At 35.9% G+C, this 23,756-nt stretch overlaps 1 protein-coding gene across 1 annotated transcript in view; it reads right to left on the bottom strand.

Annotated features, from left to right (window-relative positions):
• Positions 1-23,756, bottom strand: part of RICTOR (RPTOR independent companion of MTOR complex 2) — a 73,761-nt gene that overhangs the window by 41,510 nt on the left and 8,495 nt on the right. Inside the window, exons 3-6 of the mRNA XM_014875488.2 lie at positions 14,597-14,694; positions 6,230-6,294; positions 4,017-4,148; positions 3,028-3,091 (exon numbers count right to left, since the gene is read on the bottom strand). Of these exons, the coding sequence (XP_014730974.1) occupies positions 3,028-3,091; positions 4,017-4,148; positions 6,230-6,294; positions 14,597-14,694 (359 nt within the window). The remainder of the gene's footprint in view (positions 1-3,027; positions 3,092-4,016; positions 4,149-6,229; positions 6,295-14,596; positions 14,695-23,756) is intronic.

Below are 23,756 nucleotides of genomic sequence, written 5' to 3'. Positions count from 1 at the left end.
CTGTCACTGTTTTCTCTAATAAATAAAAATGAAACATAAAAAAATACTCAATATCCATCAAACATCTAAAATTTAACGGTACTTTCCCATGCTTTTCTTATCATCTTTATTGACTTGTACAAAACAAGGCTTATCTTTGTAATTCTTCCAAAAACATTTTGTCTTGTATCCACTTTACATTTCCCATAGATGTGTTATAGGTATTTGTGCAAAATTAGTTTTTTACCTTTTTTTGCAGAGAGAGGATCAACCATTATGATCAAAATATTGGAAGAGTTTAAACACATCTATCTTTAAATACATGTTTTTAAAGAAGCTTCTTGTTATACATAATGTTAACGCCAACAAAACAGGAAGCTTTAAGATAGGACTTTAAGGAAAAAACAAATTCTCTCCCACCCACACAGTCTTTCACTTTTACACTGGCAAGAAGAAACAAGAATAAGCAATAGAATAGGTGCACCAATCCACTCTAAAACCTGCAACTGCAACTGATATCAACATGGTACTTCCTGTGAGGACACAAGCTGTTCTGCTTCACTGTCTTCTTTAAGACACGAGAAGGAAATGTTTCTTGTAATACTCAATTCTAAACACATCAGTAGAATAAACAATTTTCTGTATTTCCTTGTATCTGCTCTAGGTATTAAAATGCAGTTCTAAAGACCAAGGACAGGTAATGGAAAGCTACTTACATGTAGCTAAGATGAAATAAGTAATAAAGACAATGAATTTGGTCTTTTAACCAAAATTAACAATTTATATTTCTTTAGAAAACAGGAAGAAAGATGATGGTATATACTGCATGTAACCCTGACTTCTGCTTTAAAAAGAAAACACCCAGATTGTTAAATTTTTTAAAAAATGTCTTATTGACTTCTATTAGATAGAAAAATGCTTCCTGAAGCAACTTCACTGCACCCTTTTCATGGCTTAATATATTACTGAATTGTAAAGCTTTTACCAGAAAATGTAGAGGTAACTGCAGTCAAAACAGGCAGTGAGCACACAGCCTTCAAAAACTATTGGACATCAAGTTTAAAAAATCAGATTTTTTCAATCTTCCTACACCATTTAAACCTAATATTTTTTAAAACAAATTTATGATTGCCTTTTCTAAATTCATAAAGAAATACTAAAAATACAAAATATTTTATATTTTGTTGTTCTTCTCTATGAAAAGAAAGAAAAGAGAAAGTTTTAATTTTAATCTATGTAATTCTCACAAACATTTTTACTACCAAAGATGAGGTTAAAGAGCCAAATCTTGAAACTGAAAACAATAGTTCTGTCATACTGGAAAAACCCAGTTCAGTTTCAGTAAATTATCTTCTGAACAAGTTTGTTAGCTTTTTCCCTTTCATTTGCCATTCATTCTTCCCTTCTAGACCTTTACATAATCCTTTAGGAATCCTGGAATCGAATCACTAGTCTGAGACATTGAGGGAGATGAAGACAGAGGCAGAAAAAGGGCAAGAGTAGGGCAGCAAAAAGACAATGTGAAAATACAGAATGTGCTATTAAGGAAGCACAGTATTTCTTCAGAGAGTACTGATTGCTCTATTCCAATGCATGCTTAACTGTTGTGGGCTAGACAGCACATGAGAAAGCTGTAAACTTCAGTGGTAGCAGACTAGGTGGCTTCTGTTGGTCAAACACCAACATAGAAAATAGAATGCTATAGGTATGTAGCAAAAGATGCTAGAAAAGGCTTTCCATCATAGTTCTCTGCATCAAAGAACCACAAACGTGGCTGCACAGACTGGATTCGATGCACACAGCTGGTGTACGCCAATACCCTTGCAATATGATGGAGAAAAAAATCCACCAAGGGTCAGCTGTATGATTTCTTTAATATTTCTCTTTGACCATCATTTATTCAGATCAAACCAATGAATTTGTTTCTCTTGCTATCTCTGCTTTCATGCAAGACGGAAGTTTTTGCTTAAGTAGGAAATGCTCAAAAAAGCCCAGAAATAATGAGGACAAATTTCTGATGCAAATAAAACCAATTATGGATGTGTTTCCATCTTCTGATTTACATTATTGAGTCTATACTGAAGCTGTTATTTCAAAGTAGATTTGCAAAGAACTTTTATAAAGTGCAACTTCCTCAGGGATCTGTTCCTTTATAGTAGGGCTTTTTTGTTTGTTTTTTGCTTGTTTGGGTTTGGAGGTAGCCATGTTCAGTATTTAAACCCCTCTTTTTTAGCACATGTGTTAACCGAGTACATTGTATCTTCTGTAAGACAGAAAACATACTTAGGTAGATTTAAAATATAACAAGATTTAAAACAGAGAGTGCTCCTGGGGAATCATTCTTCAACTACTTCAAACTTTACTTCAGTCTTTGGTAGTTTTTATAAGAATACGAGAACAATAAAGAACAGTGAAGTCCAGCACAAGGACAGGACATTGTTATGCTTCCTGAATACATTTGGTACCTCGACATGCCAATTTCTCTAGGATGAACTTGAAAATGCAGCTACTATACTTCTAAATCTCACATCCATGGGTACACAGTACAGTAACTATCACAGACTAACCATGTTTTATTGAGTATCTGAGACAAAGCCCTACATGGATAGCATCAACTGCCACAAACAAAGCATTAAGTCTATAAGCCTTGAGTAATTACTTCAGTGACAATTTGCCTCATTTCTCACATGGCAGAAATCTCACTCACAGATGCTTAAACAAACTATAAAATGAAGTCATCATAAGTTCAATATTGAAACTTAATATTGTTTTTATGTCCTTGCATTCACTCTTTGATAGGTGTTTCCCAAACCTTGCCCAGGTTTGGAAAAGCAAGATTTTTCCAGTGCACTTGAGATGCTAAATGGTAAAACTGTAAAATCTAAACAACTCTCTTCACTACATTTTTCCTTTAAATTATCAGCCATATTACATGATTAAGATAAAGCAAGGTATTAGAGACTGTGAAAAAGCACTGTTGATGGAGACAAACAAGAGTCAGCACAACTGAGTGGCACAGCATATACAATCATAAATAGGATATTTTACCTTTCTGACTAATCGAAGTGCTTGTGTTCTTTCTACTTCATTACTCTGCTGTATGTCAATGCACCTAAAATAAGTTTAAAAACAGATTTTGTTTATAACAACAGTAACTTTCACCTTAACTGTTTACAACTCGTGTTAATATTTATGCTTATCAGCACAGAAGAAAAAGAATTGACTTATGGTTTAAAAACTACACTTTTCAGCAAACACACTCATTATGATACATCAGTTAGTTTTAGTTTATATTTTCTCAGCTATTTTCATTACAATCAAGTCAGTAGAATGTTCTCAAATATACAGTGGCAGAGCATAATGCTTTAACAACTATTTTCCAAGCTAGCTGCATTTGTGGCTTGCAAATGAGACCACACCAAGTATTTGTAATGTTTCACATCAACACACTTTGAGTGTTCTCAGATCAGAAAGTCCTTTTACTCCAAAAAAAATTAAACAGCACACTAAAACTACGTGTGTATATTTATAAACAGAAATTCACACACATCTGTATCGGCATATTAAATAAAAAATTTAATTACAGGAAACACTAGAAATTCTATTATTTACATCTATTCATCATGCTGATTTTATTATCTCACTGTTCGTTTGCCCTTCAGTACTCTTCTGTTGTATCATTGATTATATTTAGGTCACAAATTCTTGGACATCAACTACTTTTTAGCCCTGACTTTGTATTGAAGGCTCCAGTGATAATACAAAGAATCAAACAAATCCCACACAAAAATTTAAGACATGAAGTTTATTTAATATTTCAACCTTATTAATTTACAGTTAATGGTATTTATGATTAAAGTAAGAAATTCTTTGGATTACTTGTAATATATCATATATTAGGATAGCATTTTATTTGGATTAGCTAGTGCATATAAAACTACTTACCAAGAACGTAAGAGAATATGAAAATACTTCTTCTCAATCATGAAAATGTAAGTGATTTAGGACTTTACAACAAGAACAAAGAGGAAAATTACCTGGCTATCAAATAATCCACTTTCAACTTTAGCACCTTCTGGAGAATACTGGAGTCTCGAATAAGATAGCGGAGGGCTCGCAATCCTGCTGCTCGCACCTCTTTTGCTTCATTTAGTAAAGCTAACCTCAGACTACAATGAAGAAAACAAGAGGGATAAACAGTCATTAGGCAGATAGACTTCACCATCTACATGCAGCTACTACCCACTCATTTAAGATGAAAAAAAAGTATGATTTTTAAAAATAAATGTTCTGAATTGATTTTCTGACTTTCAGGTCTTCTCGTGTGCAACCTAGAAAGCAAGTCCTCATCCTGGCTAGCAGATGTAGACAATATATTTATCTTAAAAAGCCACAAATGAATTTTTCCCCCAAGTAACACCTTGTACATACAAGAAATGACACAGAACGAAAACCTTTATACAACTTGTTATTTGAAAAACAGAAGAAATACTGACAAAACCAAGAAAATTAAGAGGTAGAATAAGGTAAGTAAGAAGAAATTATATATGGAAGAACTCTAGAAGTGGAGTTAGAAAGCACAAGTAGCACACTATTCCTTTGAAGGCCCTCAAGAGATTAGCTCCTCTTCACGAATGACACGCAGGGTGCGGTGGGAATCAACCTCCCAATGACATTTACTAGAAGAATTTTTACTGGACATCTAAGAATGTAAATACTTCAGCCAGTGAGACTGGATTTCTACTTCTATAAAGGACTTATTTTTTTCTCTCCTTATCCTAGAGTCGTCATACATGGTAATCAGCTACTCCAAGGCAAAAACTCTTCAGCATCTTTTGGTGAATACCTGGCCTGGGTAAGTCACTGTAACAAAAGCCTACTCCCAAGTGAAAGGCTGCCATATCATTTGCAATAAAGACAAACTGATTACTACTTTCAGCACCAAGCAGGAAATTGCTTCAAGACCATCTTTCTTGTAATATGAATGCACTGCCCACACTACTTTGGATGCAGCCCAAGACACAGCTGGATTTCTGGACTTCCAAGACTGGACATGGGACTGCTGACTCATGTCCAGCCTCTTGTCCAGCAGCACCCTCAAGTCCTTCTCAGCAAGGCTGCTCTCAATCAGTTCAAGCCCCAGCCTGCGTTGATACCAGGTGTATTCTTGATACCAAGATCTTTGAGCCCAGCTCCTGGCCCTGTACAGGACAATCTCAAGGGTCACACCATGTGCCTAAGAATGCTGTCCAAACACTTCTTGAACTCTGTCAGGCTTGGGGATATGACAACTGCCCTGAGGAGGCTGTTCCACTGCCCAACCACCCTCTGTGTAAAGAATCTTTTCCTGATATCCAATCTAAACCTCCCCGACACAACTTCAGGCCATTCCCTTGGGTCCTGTCACTGGGTCAATGAAATGTTCAGTGCCTGCCCCTCCTCTTCCCCTCACGAGGAAGCTGTAGACCAGTTAAAGAACTGGCACAGTGAAACCACTACAAAGGACAAGACTATGAGATTTAATACACAAAAGAAAAAGCTATGAAAAAGATATATGTCACCATCTTTAAGTATGCAATGAAAACACACAACTAGTGAAAAAGATAAAGACATTTTGCTCAAGGAGCAATTAGCTTTCCTAAGCTCTTTTCCTTAAGTGAGACCTAAATTAAAAGAACACAGAAATGCATTAAATATTAGACCTTATTTGCTTTTGTTACCACTGCTGGTCTTCAAGACAAATGTGCAAATTTCTGTGTGAAAATAAGCATGTACAACTGACAGTCAGAAACAGCCACAAAACAGACAGAAATTCCACTTATAATATACATACAGGGCATGTCAGTAGCAGGGAAAGCAATGCTACATGGACAAATACATACCAATACAACATAAATATTGATCTTTAAATCCTGGTTCTGTATCGAGAGTAACCTCTGTATTGTGTAGATGTACATTTTTATTAGAAGTTCTTTCTACAAGGACTGAAATATTTAGAGGTACTTTTAGATCTGTGAGGAATATAATGAAGAAATCTACACTTCTGCCTTGAAGGGCTTGTCTCTGCCCCAAAAATAAATAATGTATTTCTGATTTTACTCATTTAAATATTTGCAGGTTATATACTTGCATTATGAAATTTCAAACACATTACAAATACAAAATACGATCTCAAAAGTACAAATAAAGTTTATTTAATTGCACTGTAACAAAGTTCCCTAGTATTGCTTTAGTGCTCTTTACTACTTACCATATTATGATGCTGTCATAGGTAAAACCTAACTTTTCTTCAGCATGGCCAGTATTACAAAGAAGCTGGAAATAGAAGAAAATACCTATTATTTACAGCTCTCCAAAAATGACCATGAAAACCATATATTTTGGGAAATGCTTTCAAAAAACCTGTGGAATTCAATTTGTAGCAAAGGAGAGAGTACCAGCTTCAGACTTCTCTGAGAATTTTGGCTGTCTGGATTGCGTTCCTATACACATTAAATACAGAGATTCACCTGTGTATTTTCATACCAAAAAAAGGTTGCACAGTTCTGTAAGCTGTGTACTGGTTGGCTCATTTTACACCACCAGATTGCTAGCTGGCAATTGGTAATTCGAGCAAGAGCAAAAATTACTGAAGTCAAAGCAAATCTGCAGGGGCTCAGGTAAGAGTTTTGAAACAGACTGACTCTGATGGTCCACTGCCCTGTTTTGTCACAGTAGCACAGAAGTATAAAAAAAAAAACAGAAGGCCCGAGTGTCCTGTAACTGACGTTTGGTCTTGGCCTGCCATCCATTCTACAGAAACTTGTACCTCCGAAAAATCACAGCAAAGGTTGAATTTACACACACAAAAAGACAGCTATAAACTGTCACAAACTGGACACTTAAGTCGTATCTAGTCATTGTGAACAGAAAAGATTTACAAGCACCTTTTTTAAGTCCAAAACCATGCTTACAAGGAGCAACCTAGGTCACCAATGTTTCATTTTAGCCTCTTGAGGAAAGGAAAACAATCTCTTCTGTAAGAAGAGCTGATGCTGTTCTTCTTTTCAAGAGCAGAAAAGGAATTCTTAGTAATCTCATTTACTATTCCTGGCTAAAATTATAAAATATTATCATGTCCAAATCCCAAAGCATTTTTGTAAGCACTTCCAAAAATGTAAGTGACTAATACTGATTGCAATAGCTTTGCACTTTGTCCTCCGTTTTCAAAACAGCCAAGTGTACAGTTCTAAGTCAGCACAGTATTAAGTTTCTCCTCAGTCAGGAATCCCGGAAGTATTTGTGCTAACTAGTCATTACCTCTGCTCTGAAAATATTGCAATATATCAAACCCTGTGACTCATTCTTTATATGTATTTACTGCTAACAATAAGAAATTTATAATAAACAACACAAAGAGCCAAATCAAGGTTAATTTAAAATATTTAGTGTGTTCCGTGCCTCAGTTTTACTGTTTGCCTCCTACTGAAAATATGGCATATTGCACAGAATCTCCACTTTTAAGTAAACCCGTTTTATTAGCAAGATCATTAAAATTCAAATAATACTTAGATTTATGCTCAACAAGTAGAAATTAATTTAGTGATCACATTACATCTTACGAAATTGTCTTTCAAGAAAAATACCTAGTGATAATGTGGAAATTTAAGGCTGTTAATGAGAGATTATTAAATTGGCCTGGATCACCTCGACGTTTCGACTCAAATAATTTAAATTAACTGAAGTATTTTGGATTTGGCATTTTTCTTTAACAAAGATGATTATAAAACATAAGGAAAGTTTTACATAACCTTTTCTTTACCACCTTTCTAATTTAAGTAATAATAAAACTAGACAATTGATGCACTAACTGGTTATGACAGTATGTCACTTCCTAACATCAATCTATTTTTATGCCATGTTGTTGGACTGCCTAAGGCCAGCACTGCTGTTTTAGCATTTCTATTGACATCTTATGAACTGTAAAAATTGGCTGGCAGAGTGTAAGCAAAACAGTGTGAGAAGATAGCGAGTAAAAACAGTTCATTGTTCAGTTACAGACAGTTACATCAATAGTTGTTTAGGCTAATCATTTATACATCTAAACCTCGCCCCAGCATTCCACCCCAGACAAAAATGAGAAATCCTAACTTAACACAACATATTGTCCTCAACAGTCTATTTTTCCCACTTTACAAAAACCCATAGAATTTTAATTCTGATGTAGGAAAAACCCATCTTTCAGAAAGCTGCTATAATGTGCACTAGTGCATTAGTGAAGCTAGTCTCCTATCGCACACCATTGGTTTGCATCTTGAGCAGTCCTGAGATTAAACTGAAGCATTTGACATGTTCCAGGAACCCACCTAACTTGCGGCACTGCTAAAAACCATTCAGTTCACTGGACCAGCTCTAGTCTGGTTTGTCATTCTCACCAAATATATACAGTGGTTATTAGCTCCTCAATGCCAACTCTTTTCACCTATATGTGCTCCCACTGTACGCATCTTCATCGATGCTAAAAAGAACTTGACCTTATCTTGAAATTCAAACAGAGTCATGTAATCTGACAAGTTAAAACTCATCAAGTTTAACTGCTGTTTGGATATAAATTTCTGAACTTGACAGTAATGATTATAAAAGTGATGGTGTCTGAACATACATTTGAAATACTTCTCCCACAGAAAAGAAAATAGCTACTAGTTTATTCTCCCTCTAATGGGACACCACTACTTAAGCATTCGCTTTCCTTGTAATTTATACATGCTCCATATAGAAAAGGGCCTAAAAAATGGACAGCAAGATCAGAATTCAAGAATGTTTCAGTAACTTGAAATGAGTGCCCAAACCCAATAAGAAAATTTAACTAAATAATAGGAACAGCATATCCTTCAGGGTACTACACATTAACAGACACACAAGGAATGAAAGTAGGCCAGCAGAGAAAAAGAAAATGTCCATCAATTAACATTAAGAATATTAATTTATAACAAAAAATAAAGCAAAATTTATCTCTGGAAATACTAATAGGACTGCATTATGTCTGAGATTAAAAGACTTTTTCCATTTCACAGGTTACTCTCAAAAGTGCAAGAACAAAATTTTGTGTGGCACATCTTAAGAGCAAAGTGGAAAAAGTGTAGCAGAAAAATGGACAAGGCAGGTAGAAAATCCACCCATGAAGGCTAAGCCACTTGGTTTTCTTCAATCCAGGGGAAAAAAAAACCTGCCTGGTTAGGCTGGATTTCTGTAAGTTTGAAAGGGGGAAAATTAGTTATGGAAGCGCCTATAAAGAACAGACTGTTCAGCTGGTCCCAATTCCTTGGGTATTTGCTATGTTATAAATGTCTGTCTTTAAATATATTATACTAAAAAACATTCTTGATTTCTTCCCATTTCACCTTCAAACAACACTAAGCAGATCAATGATTCTGGCCCAAATGCAGTGATATCTGTAGAAGGCTGAATTTCTGACAAAGCCGAGTAACTGTCATACATTTGCCTCTAAGATTCAACAGCTAACTAACACACATACCATGACGACATAACTCTGTAGGCAAGCAGTATCAGAATACTGAAATTTGTCTTTGGCTATACATTGATATTGTTCATTAAAGTGCAAAATACCCGGAATTCTGAAACTATTTATATTTTTGTACTATTTATATTTTCCTTATATAGATCTTACCTGTAAAAAGTATACATTTTAAAATACACATAATAAATTTTATATATTTTTATATAGGTACAAACAGAACCAAACAGAGTACACTGTGTAAGTTAAAACTGCAAATGAGTCCACCTAAAAATTAAAATTTTGTGGTCACAATACACCGTGACTGGGCATAGGAAAGACTCTCTGAGGGTAAGATTAAATATTAGGACAAAATGGTAAGTACATTAGGCCAGACAGTGACTAACTTACAGTGAAGGCTTTTTTCACGTTTACTGTCAGCTATGAGTTTTTCATACTACTCAGATGAGTCACAGCAATATGAGTAACATATCAACATGTCTTGGAAACAGTAGCTCAGAACAACAAAACCATACGAGGTCAACAGCATGCACAAGTGGAGTGTACATTTGAGACCATTCAAATTTATATTTAGCAGAATAGCCAAAGCAATTACTAGGTAAAAATATTATATTATTCCGTGCATTCAGAATGCAATTATTGCATTGTAACTTTGGAAATACAGTTTGAGCCACCACTGGTAATATTTAAGCGAAGACTACTTTGTAGCTCCTAGTCTTAAGAGAAGCCCCTACTGAAACTGTGGACTCTGGCTGCAGACACGTTTGTTACACAGCTGTATGTCTCTAAGTACATTTTCTGTTGCTATCTGCTACATCATCCTGAGATTCCAGGTTTTGCTAGTGGTTTATCTACCTGGATGAATGTAACAGTCAGGCAACACAGTCAGTGTAAGATATCTGGGTTTTGCAAAAGACAATCAGACTCTAAAATGAAAGACTATGAATCAGAGACATAATCCATGAAAGCCTCTATGGCCATACTCATATCCAAACCACTCAATCCATATCATCCTAGGGAAAGTCAGCAGCATGGTAAAAAGCTAACAGATATACGAGCAGAATAGTAGAGCTTTATTAAATAATAACAATTAGTTTTGAACAGATTGAAAATGTAATTTTACAAAGGTATGAAGGATCTCTCAGAAGCTTCCAGTGGAACAAACCTTCCATAATAGAGGATTATAAATAAATACTTCAAATCACAAAGGTATTTTCCACTAGGTAAATGCAACTGTACAGTTTCTTCTGGTTTTCAGTGATTTACCTCTTACTAGTTTGCATGGGGGTGGGGAAAATCCAGAAGACGGAACCACAATGTTTTGGTAATAATCAGAAGAAGCTGGGAAACTTCAAGGTGCTTGCCTTATGTAGGTGGTCATATACATTAAAGATAGGTAATCCTACTCAGCTTACAGGAGCTAAATGCATATACCAGACTTGTGAACTGCTGTCACATTTGAAAATGGCACTGACCATTTACTAGAGGTTAAATCCTCCAACAGTTTTCAGGTCAGAATATAAATTAGCTTAAATAAGGTGGCTTGAAAGGACTGTAGATTGAGGCACTACTTCATAAAAGTTTTTGCCTACAAAACTGCAGCTTCACTTACTAGGTGACAAGAAGCAGAGGAGGAGTGCTCTCATTCAAAGCAGATAAAATTTCTAAGTCTGCTGCTGCTGCAATTCAGAACAAAACATACCTCTCCATAGCCTGTACATCACCAGACTGGGAACGCTAATTTCCCGGAACAGAAAACTTAGACCACTTTTCGGGCAAGAACAACGCATGTTCTGCAGATACAGGGCAAAGAAGTTGAACACCAATGACTTAGTCAGTAGCACTAGCAAAAAATTAATGAAATGCAGGTTTTTGTAAGCTATCATGTATAAAGCATACTTTGCACAATAATAATGGGTGCTGTGGAGACCTGAACACAACTAATTGATGTTTCTCTTAAAGGGAAGTAGCAATGAAACAGGAGTTACATCACCTAAGCACACAAGCCTCATATAAAGTATCTGCTTTACTGTCTCTAAAAACTCCTGTTGACTTCTGACCACCGTCATTTAAAAAAAGTATTTAAAGTATTTAATTTCTACATAAAGCCCTTGGAGCCTAGTTCAGTACTAGTTCAGTAATTTTTAGAGGCTGATTATGTTCCTGCTCCTCAAAAAAAGGGAGGTAAGGGGAACAGTTCTCACCTTAAAAATCCAACCCAGTTTCAAGTAAAGAAACCTGAACATATAACATGCCTCAGATATCCTGAAAATAATACAAAACTCGGTGTCTATCATGATCCTTGTCAGGAAACTCAACATTTGAAGTAAATAACATTACTTGTTTCCAAGTGATAAAAACATTTTGCTATCCCTGACTAAAGAACTAAAACAGTGAGATTCACAGTCTTCAAAGGAAAAACGTGTGGTAGTTGGGAGCAACTGCTTAGATTAGTTCAGATGTTTTAAGTATAATAATATTTCTAGCAGGAGAATAATAGATTTTCCGTATTATTTTATCTGAAATACGCTATTAAAAATTTCCAAAGGTCCTTTCCCTATCAATAGTATAAATGCCCCAGATAACAATTAACTCTTCAAAAATGGACCTCAAAATGCGACAATTTATAAACAAATCAAGTTCATATTCACTATAATTCCAAGAGAGGATACAAACATCCTCAGCACTTAGCATATCAATCTTACTCACACTCCTATCTCACAAAGGAGGAACTGAGAGCGTACCAACACATGGTAGAAGAACAGAGAGCAAAAAGGAAATAGAACTATCTCGCCAAGCTCCAGGCTTTCACTTTTAACCACTGGAATGACAAACACAGAATTGTTCCAACCACAAGGCAGACAATACAGTACAACTTGCAACTTTTATTCTATTCTCATAAATGCATTTACAGTTCAAACAAAAACAGGAAGAGTTTTAAAAATCAAGTGCACTAAGTTATACACTTACAAAGTACGTATTCCAGGGAGATGAATGTAAGAAAGAGTGTTCAATATTAAACTGAGTAGTATGATTTTGATTTAGAATCAAAATTAGGTTATGAACTACAGTCTCCATCTTCAAACATCATATTTAATTTTATTAAGTTGCTTTTCACAAACTTATAATTTCCTGCCAGTCTTAAGTGCAATTTATGAAAACCATCCTTCCATTTTTCTACGTATTTTCCATTTTCAATACTGGATTTAACAAACCCCCAAATATTCTTAAAATATTCAATTATGGAATTATGCAATCTCTCAAAACTGTATTTTAAAAAGAATATTTAGTTCATATTTTAATTACAATATACATATTTATTAATTTAACACAGTTATGGATGCTGGACATCTGATTTTCAATAGTGAAATTGACTCTGTTTCAAGATCTATAGTTTCAAATACTGACTTTTCACTATAAATTGTGCATCTACAAACCTAATCTAGCTCTTTAATTTTAAGACAATTAGAGAATTTGGAAGCATTCACATTTCAAAATTTCAAGATTATCACAAAAAAAGAAAACCTAGCTATGCATCAGACTTTTCTAGCAGAAGAGAAGGCTTTCTTGCAACACATTTTGAAATCCCAGTGAAAACAGCAGCATTCTGTCAATGGCTGATGTCTGACAGGCACAAGGCAATAGCCCAAAGAAGAGATTTCAATGTGAAGTTCAGTTCCTTAGTGAATGCTATGCACCTACACATGCTCTGAATCAATCCAGAAAATTTAGCACTTACAGATTTGCTATTAATATATTAGAAGATAAATCCATTTGTTATTATGACTTTGTTCTCAGTACTCACTCTCCTGTTAAGTGAATCTTACACATTACCACTGAAGTGGTCAATCTCATAAGGATTTTAACAGCCAAGATGCCTCCCTTAAAGGTTATCACGCATGTTTGTCCCTCTCCTAACAAGTGGTTTCCCAGACCTACCCTTGAGTATTAGCTCTTTCACTTAAGATCAGCTCAAAAATGTCAACCGGACTCCTGGCAGTCTTACTCAATTCTTTGTAACAAAGTTATCTGCAACCATAATTTAAACCTTACTTTAACCCTCACATTCTCCTCTACTATGTTATTTCTTGGCTGCTGCTGGTTGCAGGATCCATCCTCAGTCACAGGAACTTGGTTTTCATTTCAGGTGTGCTGCCCTATCTCTATCAGAAAGGTGTACAACACACCATGTCCTTCTATCAGTCAATAAATTTGGGTAAGGCTCACAGTGAAGCTTCAATGTTTCCTGCCTCATTGACTGCAACACGTATTTTCCTTGCATTGCCAGATGCAACACTGGTCCAACCACAACTACTCACCATCCTACAATGAACACCTTTCCTCGAACTTCCTGACCACCTCCCATGAATTGTCTCAGCTTTTCTCCACAGGTCTCCCTTTTACCCAAAAAATGCTACTTGCTGTCCTTCTGAGCATCTTTCACCGTTTCTTCCTTCAGCTTACCCTTGCAGTAAGTTTTTACTTCTTGTCTCATCAGCTCACAATGACAGCTTCCAATATATCTGTTATATTTTCAAAGTGTACCTGTCATCTGTCCACAATTTGGAAGAAGCATACCAAAGATTATCAACATGGACACATTTCAGAAATGGACCCTTTAAATCTTTTTCACTGTGAAAACTGCAATGAAAGTTGCAGATCAAATTCTTCTAGTGCCCAAAACATTGCATATAATGTGCATTGATACAGTCCTTCCCCCTCACCATACTCCATCAGTTTGCATTCAGAAAGTCTTGGCATTTCATGTATTTTATTTCAATTCTGCACAGTAGGAACCAAATTTTTAGCTCTAGTTATGCAACTTTACCCATTAACTGAGAGATATTTCCATCTTCTAAGCACTAAAATACTACAAAAACTCAGCCAGTAGGACAGGTATGCAAACTTCAGCATAACTCTGCATTCACGTATTTTCTTGTCCTTATTTGATACCTTCCTTTCCCACACTATGTAGGCTTTGAGTACTGTTCCGTGATATTAAGCAATTTCATTAATGTCCCAGCCAATGTCTGACTGTGTAAATACGAAACATTTTACCTGTACAATCAAACATTTGTTCTATGACACTATTTGAGCTCTTACCTTAGTAAAATTATTCAAGTGACCTAGTTTTCTCATATTTGACACGCCTTGTAATTTGGCCACATTTTGGAGAATCTCTCTCATATTATCACAAGGGTCTGCAAAAGAAAAGAGGGCATTAGCAGATACCGTAAAAGAAGAAAAAAAAAAAAAAAAGAAAAATCTAAACATATATTCAACACGCAATTTCATTAACATAATAGGTACTCTCCTGTTCTCAGATAGGGATGTTGATTACTTTTGCTCCAAGAAGCATCTACCTGATTTACACTACGGACCAAAACCAGGCATACCTGAGTTCTGTAGAATGAATGCTAAAGGCCATGAAAGAGGGACACTCACTTTAAAGCAGATTTTAATCAGTATCTTAGATTTGCAGTTGACAAAGAAATCCATTCAGTATCTGAAATGTCAATCCCTACATTTTGTAAGTGAACAGTTTTACTCTCAATCCCTTTGTAATTTAAAGTCAAAATAAGCCAAAAAAACAGAAGTTAAAATATAGCATGTTACTGACACACCACGTTATTCCTTTTTTTCCCTCTAGATAAAGGGTTGGTGGGATTTTGGAAAGATAACCTCTTTTCTGCTCTCCACATTAACTGCTTTTCACAATGATGCTTTAAATAGAGGGCTAGGCCTTTCCAATGGCATGGGAAGTGAACTAGAAGGTAAACAAAAGGCATAAAAATGTCTTCTTTCTTCTTAAGCGTCCACCATCCCAACAAGAACAGACAAACAAAAAAAAAGAACCACCCACAAACCACTATTCACATATCAACTGATGACCCTGCGTTCTGCTACAAAACAGAAAATGAGTACCACGATGAGAAGAGACACTCTTGTCCCACTTTTGGAATTAAGGCTGGAACTGAGGCAGAGTGGAACAAGCAGCACAGAGTGGGGCTGGGCCCAGGGGGCTGCACAGCGAGCTACTGTAACAGACACTGCATTAAGTTCTGTAAGTGGTGGTACTGGTGGTACTGTGGCAGGGCAGTTTTTAAAGGGACATATTTGATGAAGGATTCTCATGGAGTTTTAGATTAGACACAAAGGACAGGTATCAGCAGTCTGAGATAAATGAAAAACTAAGGCTATCCTAAAGATGTAAACTATTGAAAGTAACATATTTCCAAAGACAAGAAATAATTGCATTACATAAAATGGAGTATTTAGAACAAGCCTGACCACCAGACGTCTAAAAAGCAGCAAAGACAGAGCTTTTGTGTGTGGTGTCCCACACTAACTCTGGTAAGAAACTTGCCTCTTACTGCAGAATGGAACAGCTACAGCTGAATTTGTGGCATATACACAGTCTTTTACCTTCCCGGTGTTTGTAAAAGTGTGTTTGTGTACTTATCATTATGCAAAGGAAATCAAGCACTGGAGATGTAAAGAAATCATCATCTTCACTAGCTCTCTACAAACCATGCTTTTACATCACTTCTTGTACTTTAAAAACTTAAACAAATTTAGAAAAGCAAGCAATCTTACTAGGATATATCCAGAATGTGTTTGGACAGACAAGACCTGCATTTGCACCATCAACAGAAATCAAGACATTATTTAAAATTACGACACCTGCAGATAGGCACACCAATTAAAATTAACCTACTGTAGTCAATGAAGATTTTGTCTATCAGCCAATGAAATCTAATGTCATCAGCTTGATTAGCTGCTAGATGCCTACTCAAGGGTAAGATAAGAAATCGTATTGACTATGGTGTTTAAAATGAAACTCTAGCACATGTATAGACATGCTACTGCCACACCATTTAATTCTGTTAAGTTTCAAACAAAGGATCAGTGAGATTTTGAGAAAACAAGATATGTTCTTGCACACCAATTTCTACTAGCACTAGCTTGATGTGAAAGATCCTTTTCAACAAATCTACTCACAGCATACGCAAAGTCAACCATCAGATAGCTGTGTCCATACGTGTGTATCTTTGCACTGCTGTGCAGCAGGCACAGTAAAACCAGATATCTAAAAACTTTGAATTTAAATTGGAATATAAGCATGGTCCTCTCTGCAAATCTAGGAAAACAGAAAAATTAGAGACAGTGAGAATCTTACTGGATTATACCAGGTTTGGGATTCCTTTGCTTTTTCCAGGGCTTAACTCAGTTTAAGAGGTTTGTAATAGCACAAGTCATAAAATCGAGGAATGATTTGGATTGGAAAGGACCTTAAAGATCACCTAGTTCCAACCCCCTTGCTATGGGCAGGGAATCTTTCACTAGACCAGGTTGCTCAGAGCCCTATCTAACTTGGCCTTGAACACTTTCAGGGATGGGACACACGGAAAACAAGTAGTTTGGATTAGTTATGGCACTACAAATAGTTTATTTCATATAGCCCCTTAATTTCAAGAGAACAAAACAGAAGAGGAAAACTGCCTCATAATCAGGTTTCTTTGAAAATAGTTTGGCTATGCTTTGGCCTGCCTTGGGTAATGTGTGGGAACTTCCCTGGCTCCCAACACTTTTGGACCTGCTCCCTGTTATGCCACAAGAAAGATCCCAGGTGAACAGTTTTAGAGCAACATAACTTTCCAAGGTGACTGAAAAGATGTTTTTCATTTTAAAAGTGCAGATGGCTACATATGCACAATAAACTAAGCTCACCACGTGAGCAAGAAAGACCACGGCACTAGCCCAGAAAACCTCTTCTGCAATGGCAATGGACATTATTATTTGGCAATCTGATAAGGCTGGCATTAACTCAGAAGTGCCACAACAGTGAGTTGTCCTGTAGAAAAAGTCAGTCAGTTTGGATGTGAAGAAATAATGACAAAATGATACTACAATCTGCCATATTAACAAATCTGTAGCAATGACAGATCTGTATAATAAGGATGCCTACATAAATGTATACTAACCATTTTCCTGTATTTTTGCATGAAAAGCTGCAGTTACAGCAACTTTTTCCTCACCACGTCCTCTTTCAGCTGAGGAAAAACTGGTTTCTGGAAACTAAAAAGTTTGAGGAAAGACATGTCTGTGGTGCTTAGCAGGGCAGGCAGGTATTTCCCAGAAGCTTTATTAGCAGATAAATAATTTGAAGCAAACTGGGGAACTCCAGAGCAAAAGCTACAAAACTGTGAGAAAACTGAGAACATGAAAGACATTTCCACTACTGAGCTGATAATATAAATACAGCAAGTTAGCTGTCTCACTTTTCAATCCTATTGAAATCAATACTGCTGCAGAAAATCGAGACAGTAAAAAAATAAAGACCCTCTCATAGTACATTACCTCAGAAGGAACTAGAATAGCAGAAGCCTTTTTGGTCAAATACTGTCAAGGTAGATTTATTTTAAACTTCCAAAAAGCCTTCTCACAAAAAGTATTCTATAAAAAATTTAACAAAATAACTGTGACATATTAACTTTAAGGAAAGACTGGCTATCTTGTTTTTCCTTCTTCTGAAAATGCATCATACATTACAAAGAAGCAGAAAATATATATTACTTACTCAAGTGTGACTCATTTTTAGTAAAAGTAAAGCCAGAAAGGAAGGTAGGCAGGCCTAAGAAAACTTCACATCACAAATGTAAAAGAATTTAAACTAACCAATTTGACTACACAAACGGCAATTCAGACTTTCACTAGTCTGTCCCTCACATTGCAATGGGCTTGGAAACAGACTAAATACATTCCGGATTCTAAAAACCAAGTCATGTGGCTTTCCTGTAATCACAGATCAGAACCAGGACTGTCTATTTTCCTGTCACAAAATCTTACAAAGAAACTAAAAAATACTGAGTAATGCAGAAATCGCAAAAAGCATAGTGCAAAATGACAGACTGATCTTCCAAAGAAATATTACAGCCTTAATATTTCATTGTCAAGGTTAACATTTCATCTTGGTGTTGACAAAGACCTTTTTTTGCTGTTTTCTTGTTTTGTTTTTTTTGGGGGGAGGGGGTTGTGGGGTGAGAGGAAGGCACTATTTTTGGTGTTTCACAGATTTACAGAATATTCTAAATTGGAAGTGACCCAAAAGAATTACTGACTTTAACTCTTCAGTAAATGTCTCACACACGGATTGAACTCAAAACCATGGTGTTACTAGCACCATGCTCTAGCCCACTGAGCTAATTGGTGTTGTATGTGTTAAGGACCCCAGTTCATATCACTGCTGTGATTTCTTAGCTCTTACTCTCCAGCTCCTCAGAAGTTCCTGTTTTGTATCTAAAACAAAAAAAAACCGAGAAGCTACTCATTATTTTAAGATCCCCTCAAAAGTCTATTCTTTCCTGAACTCACTTCATTTATTACTGGTATGCTGACTCAAATTATTGAGAGAAATTTCTTCACCAAAAGGGTTATCTGGCACTGGAACAAGCTGCCCAAGGAAGTAGTTGAGTCACCATCCCTGGAGGTAATTAAAAGATGCACAGACGTGGCACTTAGGGACACAGTTTAGTGATGAACTTGGCAATATCTGGTTTACGGTTGGACTCAATTATGAAGGGCCTATTCCAACCAAAATGATTCTATGATCTCCAGCTGGCCCACAACAACAATTAAATAGCTTCACATTCCTTCCCATGGTGCTTCTGAGGGTGGAGCTCTGCAAAATGACTAAAATGATCTTCTAGCTTTCTCCTGCCAAAAGATGCACAACCCCTTCCCTTACTTTCCTTCCCTCTCCTGTCTCACTGTATAATACACCCTTATCATTTACACTACTTCAGCACCCATCCTCAAATTCACAATAAAATTATCCTGCCAAGTATCTCAGTAGAATCCTTTTCTTGCTCTTCTGACTATGCTAGCTCTGTACTGAGTTACTGACTCAAACAGAACACTAAATTCTTACAAAACCCACTCAGAAGTAGCTGCACCACTGAGCCATTCACAGGTACAGTGGTGAAAGCAAGACATACCTGTTCCACATGACATTCAGTAGAAAAAAGTTACCTTTTTTTTTAACGTGGACTTTACAACTGGCAAGCTGTCCCAATTATTGTACACAAAGCCACTTCACAATAAAAACTTGTTGATATATATAAAAATCACAAGTCAGCCATTTGTATCCTGCAGCAACAGCTTAGATTGCTCATCATTATTCTCATTTTCTCTGTCTGCTTTTTGTTAAACAGCAAAAACTTCGAAGTAGCAGTAGCTGTTCTGTTTACTTCTGTTAACACTAAACACAGTTTCTCACCCACAATTCTTTGCACTAACACTCTGTAGTTAAAATTATAATCTTTAACACAGAGCAAAGCTGGTGTTTTTTCAAAACTCTAGCCTCACGAACTCCATGACTCTCTATGCCTGTAAGTAATTCACAGATGCTGTATATTAAAAATCTCCAATGTTGTGTTGTTGTAGTTTGTTTTTAAACTCTCATGACCTTTTAAGGCTTGACTCATTTTTTCACCCCTTCAGGACTGTGACATTGTTTTTCCCCAGTGAGAACCATGATGCATTCTGACAGATCCCATTCTCCAGAGAGAAAAAACATGACAGAAGTCCAGCCACACAAAACAACTAGTGCTCCATCTAATGCAGGGATGACATAGGTCCAGCAATAGCAATATTAGCACAAGTGACGACTCCTTTCACCTGACAGATTTAGCAGCATTGTTTGACCACATTCAGTAAGCTAGAAGCATGCCAATTCGCTGCTCTGTTATGCACATGTGAATGAAACAGCAAAAAAAAAGAATAGTAGACTTTAGCACACAAATATTTCAGTAGCTCTGAAGTTGGACATGAGTTAAACTAAGGAGTGTGTATTATATGCATCACTTGGTAGGTGCTAAAACAGTACACAGTAGTCAATGTATATATACATACCGTAACTCTCAAGTGAGAGACTGCACTAGTAGCTGATGTCACACGTACTAGAATCACAAGGCCAAAAAGTGAAATAAAAGATTAAATATTTCTAAAGACTTCCTTTAAAGGAGGAAGTTGTACTTCACTACTGTCAAGCATCTCATCATTGACTAGGAACACGAGAGGTCCTCTTTCTGAAAGAATTGCAGTAATGACTGGATAATGGACAATTCTGGTGAATCTCCTATACACCTCTACAATTATTAGATATTTTCAAAGTGCAAATGCCATGCAATTGCATATTGTTAAGCTGCTCTTAGTAGCTCGTTAAAGTACATGCTGTCAAAACGAAGCACGCTGAGTGAAATACACCAACTAGAAACAATAATTCTAGCTGTCCACTTCCACTGAAACAAATTCTCGGTTATTAAAAGCAGTGAGACATTTGAAATCAGTTACTTAGAGGTGCCTATGTAAGACTATATGGTAAATAATCAGCCTCCTAAAACACATATTAATCAAGACCTTTAAGAATGAAATGAGACATCAATGATAAGTCATATCCTACCATTCTCAACTTGTTGCAAAAAAAAAAATCATGACAATTATATAACCTTCTTGATATTAGTCTTAATTTACATTTAATTCAAAAGGTGGAAACTGCACAGAAAACCTGAGAATATGAAAGATGAGAAAGTTACATTAAAAAAACGAACTCCACGACACAGATCACTCCTGTTATTTGTATTAACACATCAATTCTACTTTGTCAGATTCAAAAAAATTAGTGCATGAATACTTTACACTCAAAATACTTTACACACAAAAACTTTGTGTGACTTTCAAAACACAATAATACATGTTTAGACTGAAGGTATGTCTCGATTTAGAGTGTAAAAATACAAAAACCTGTTTGTAGTATCAAGTTAATGTAGTTATTTTGAAAAATATACTGAATACCAAGTGAGACAGATATCCCCTATCATCATAAAATTCTGCTATCCCACTTGAAGCCATAAGATGGGAAATACTTTGCAAAAATAAAATACTGTAAAAGTTTTACAAGTTTACAAGTAAGTAAAATTTAAACGCCTACTGTGATTGTACAGATTTCTCTTTTGCAGATATGCATAAATGCTGTAAATTAAAGGACTTTTGTTTATTTATAGTATTTCTAAGTACACATAAAGGTGCCAGAAAATAAACAGTCTAGTGTTGCAGTCAGCTTGAAGAGTAGATCCAGAGTGAACCATTTTCCAAAATGTCATCTTACAATACTATTTCTAACCAAGACATTGAGATTACACCTGTAAAAAAGCCATTCTTACATTCTCATCTTGGAATCATGTTAATTATTCTCAATGTGTGATCTTATATGGTAGCTTTGTAAATAGCATTGCTGTACTGCTAAAGTACCTAAAAAATGGGTTTCATAGCTGAAATGTTAAAGAGTTTTCCCAGGACAGAGAGAGAAAACTGAAGGACCATTCCAAAGGATAACTACAAGGCTGACTTGAAAATGAATTACATTTTTTTTATAAACAAACTATTCTTTAAACGCTTTATAGCAATACAAAACGTGGTGCCCTGCATAAGCTTTCTCAAAGACCAATTATAAAAATAATACTAAATAGTATTAGTTAAGATTACATAAGGTATATTAAAAAGGCATATTAAAAAAAATTTAAAAACCAATTCTTTAAGAAAAACTTGTCTATTCATGGAGAGAGAATGTTTATTTTAGTCCTCCATTTAAATTTAAAGTTATAGCCTCAAGTCCCAGGAAGACATGATGTTGATGACAAGAATCATAGCAAAAAGTCTTGATACATATCAAGTCTGTGAATTACAAACTTACTCCCAGTTCCCCTGCCTCCCATCCCTCAAAAAATACCACCAGAATGTCATCTCTCTGCACTACAAGATACGAACTATTGCATATTATCATTACTAAAACCAAACTGGAATTAGAGTCTCTTAAGATTTCTATCATGACCACTTAATAATACAAAAATACAAATTATTCTGAAATACAATTCAATTCAGGAAGAACTTCCTCTAAACTTTCAAAAGCTCAGATGTTTAAAAGAAAAAAGAGAAAGAAAAAAAAAGAGACAAAAAACACAGAGGGTCAAAATGCTGGAGGCTGGAGAACATTCCATAACTGTGTGACTATGCATTTGTTTGCCCTGTTGTTCTGCTCTGTTCTCTGCAACAATTATCAACTACTGCCAAGGTTGGAGTGACCCGGTACAACTGTTCTTATGGTCAAAAGCCAGTAAAGAGCTTTTCCCAGATTTACAAAATTGCTTATGTCGGTACACAAATCAAATTAATATTTCCCAGAACATCAACGACAGATTTGAATGGTGAATGCAAGTTTATTGTAATAGTTTAGAAAATTATCTTCAGTTCTTCCAACCCATTTTCTTCTTTTCTGCCCCCACTTCTCCAAGTAGAAATATCAGGATGGTCGCAATTTTCAGCTGCTTTAACAAAACGCTGTGCCTTTCCGACATCTTGCAACTAATACCTGGACAGTGGACCAGGCAAACCTGCTTTCAAAACCGCTCAAGAGAATTTGGATCACATATTTCTCTGAATATTATCAAACTGAAATATGATCCTACTCTAAGACTATTTTCTCAATTAGCATTCTGATTCTTCTCTGCATCATTTTAATATGTTCAAGGACCTGAAAGCATAAATGTTACAAGGCTCTTACTAATAAACTCAAAGCTGTCAGGAAGTAGTCACTGTCCCCTGAAATATCTTGTTACAATGGGTATCATGTAAGAAGTCCATCAACACTGGCAGATGTAGCATCACCCAGTTTGCCAATCAAGACATGAAGGGCAATTTGCACAACATGGAAACACTAAAGTAGTAAAATACTCAAATTCAAACATTAACACAGGGACATAACTAGAAACTACAAGTAATGCACAAACAGCACTGACTGCAGCAGGAAAGATTTAAACTGCAGCAAATGTCATGTGCTAATTTCCATCCTAAAGTGCTATATAACCAGAAGACTTCAAAACAGCACTGACTGATGATATTTGCAGGCTTCATATCCTCATACTAAGGAATAGGACAGGTCACACAGGTAATACAGTCACATTTGCTGTGACCATTCAAGACTTCTACTCTTTCTCTTGAAAAAGGACAGGAAGTGTCAGTCATATTTATAGATTTCACAAGACCCAAATGCAATTCTTTGAAGACAGAAGACGCCTAATCTGTTGGTCAATCTCAACTCAGAAAAGCCTATGCCACTGAAGAAACACGCTAAGCTAAAAACTGAGCTGCAAATGACACATTTATAGAAACAGCAAGATTTTTTCAATTTCATTTTTTGTACATC

Source organism: Sturnus vulgaris, chromosome Z (genome assembly GCF_052056855.1).
Source record: "Sturnus vulgaris isolate bStuVul1 chromosome Z, bStuVul1.hap1, whole genome shotgun sequence".
Taxonomy (NCBI): domain Eukaryota; kingdom Metazoa; phylum Chordata; class Aves; order Passeriformes; family Sturnidae; genus Sturnus; species Sturnus vulgaris.
The sequence above is the reverse complement of the archived record's forward strand: the minus strand, read 5'-3'. Positions and strand labels throughout refer to the sequence as shown.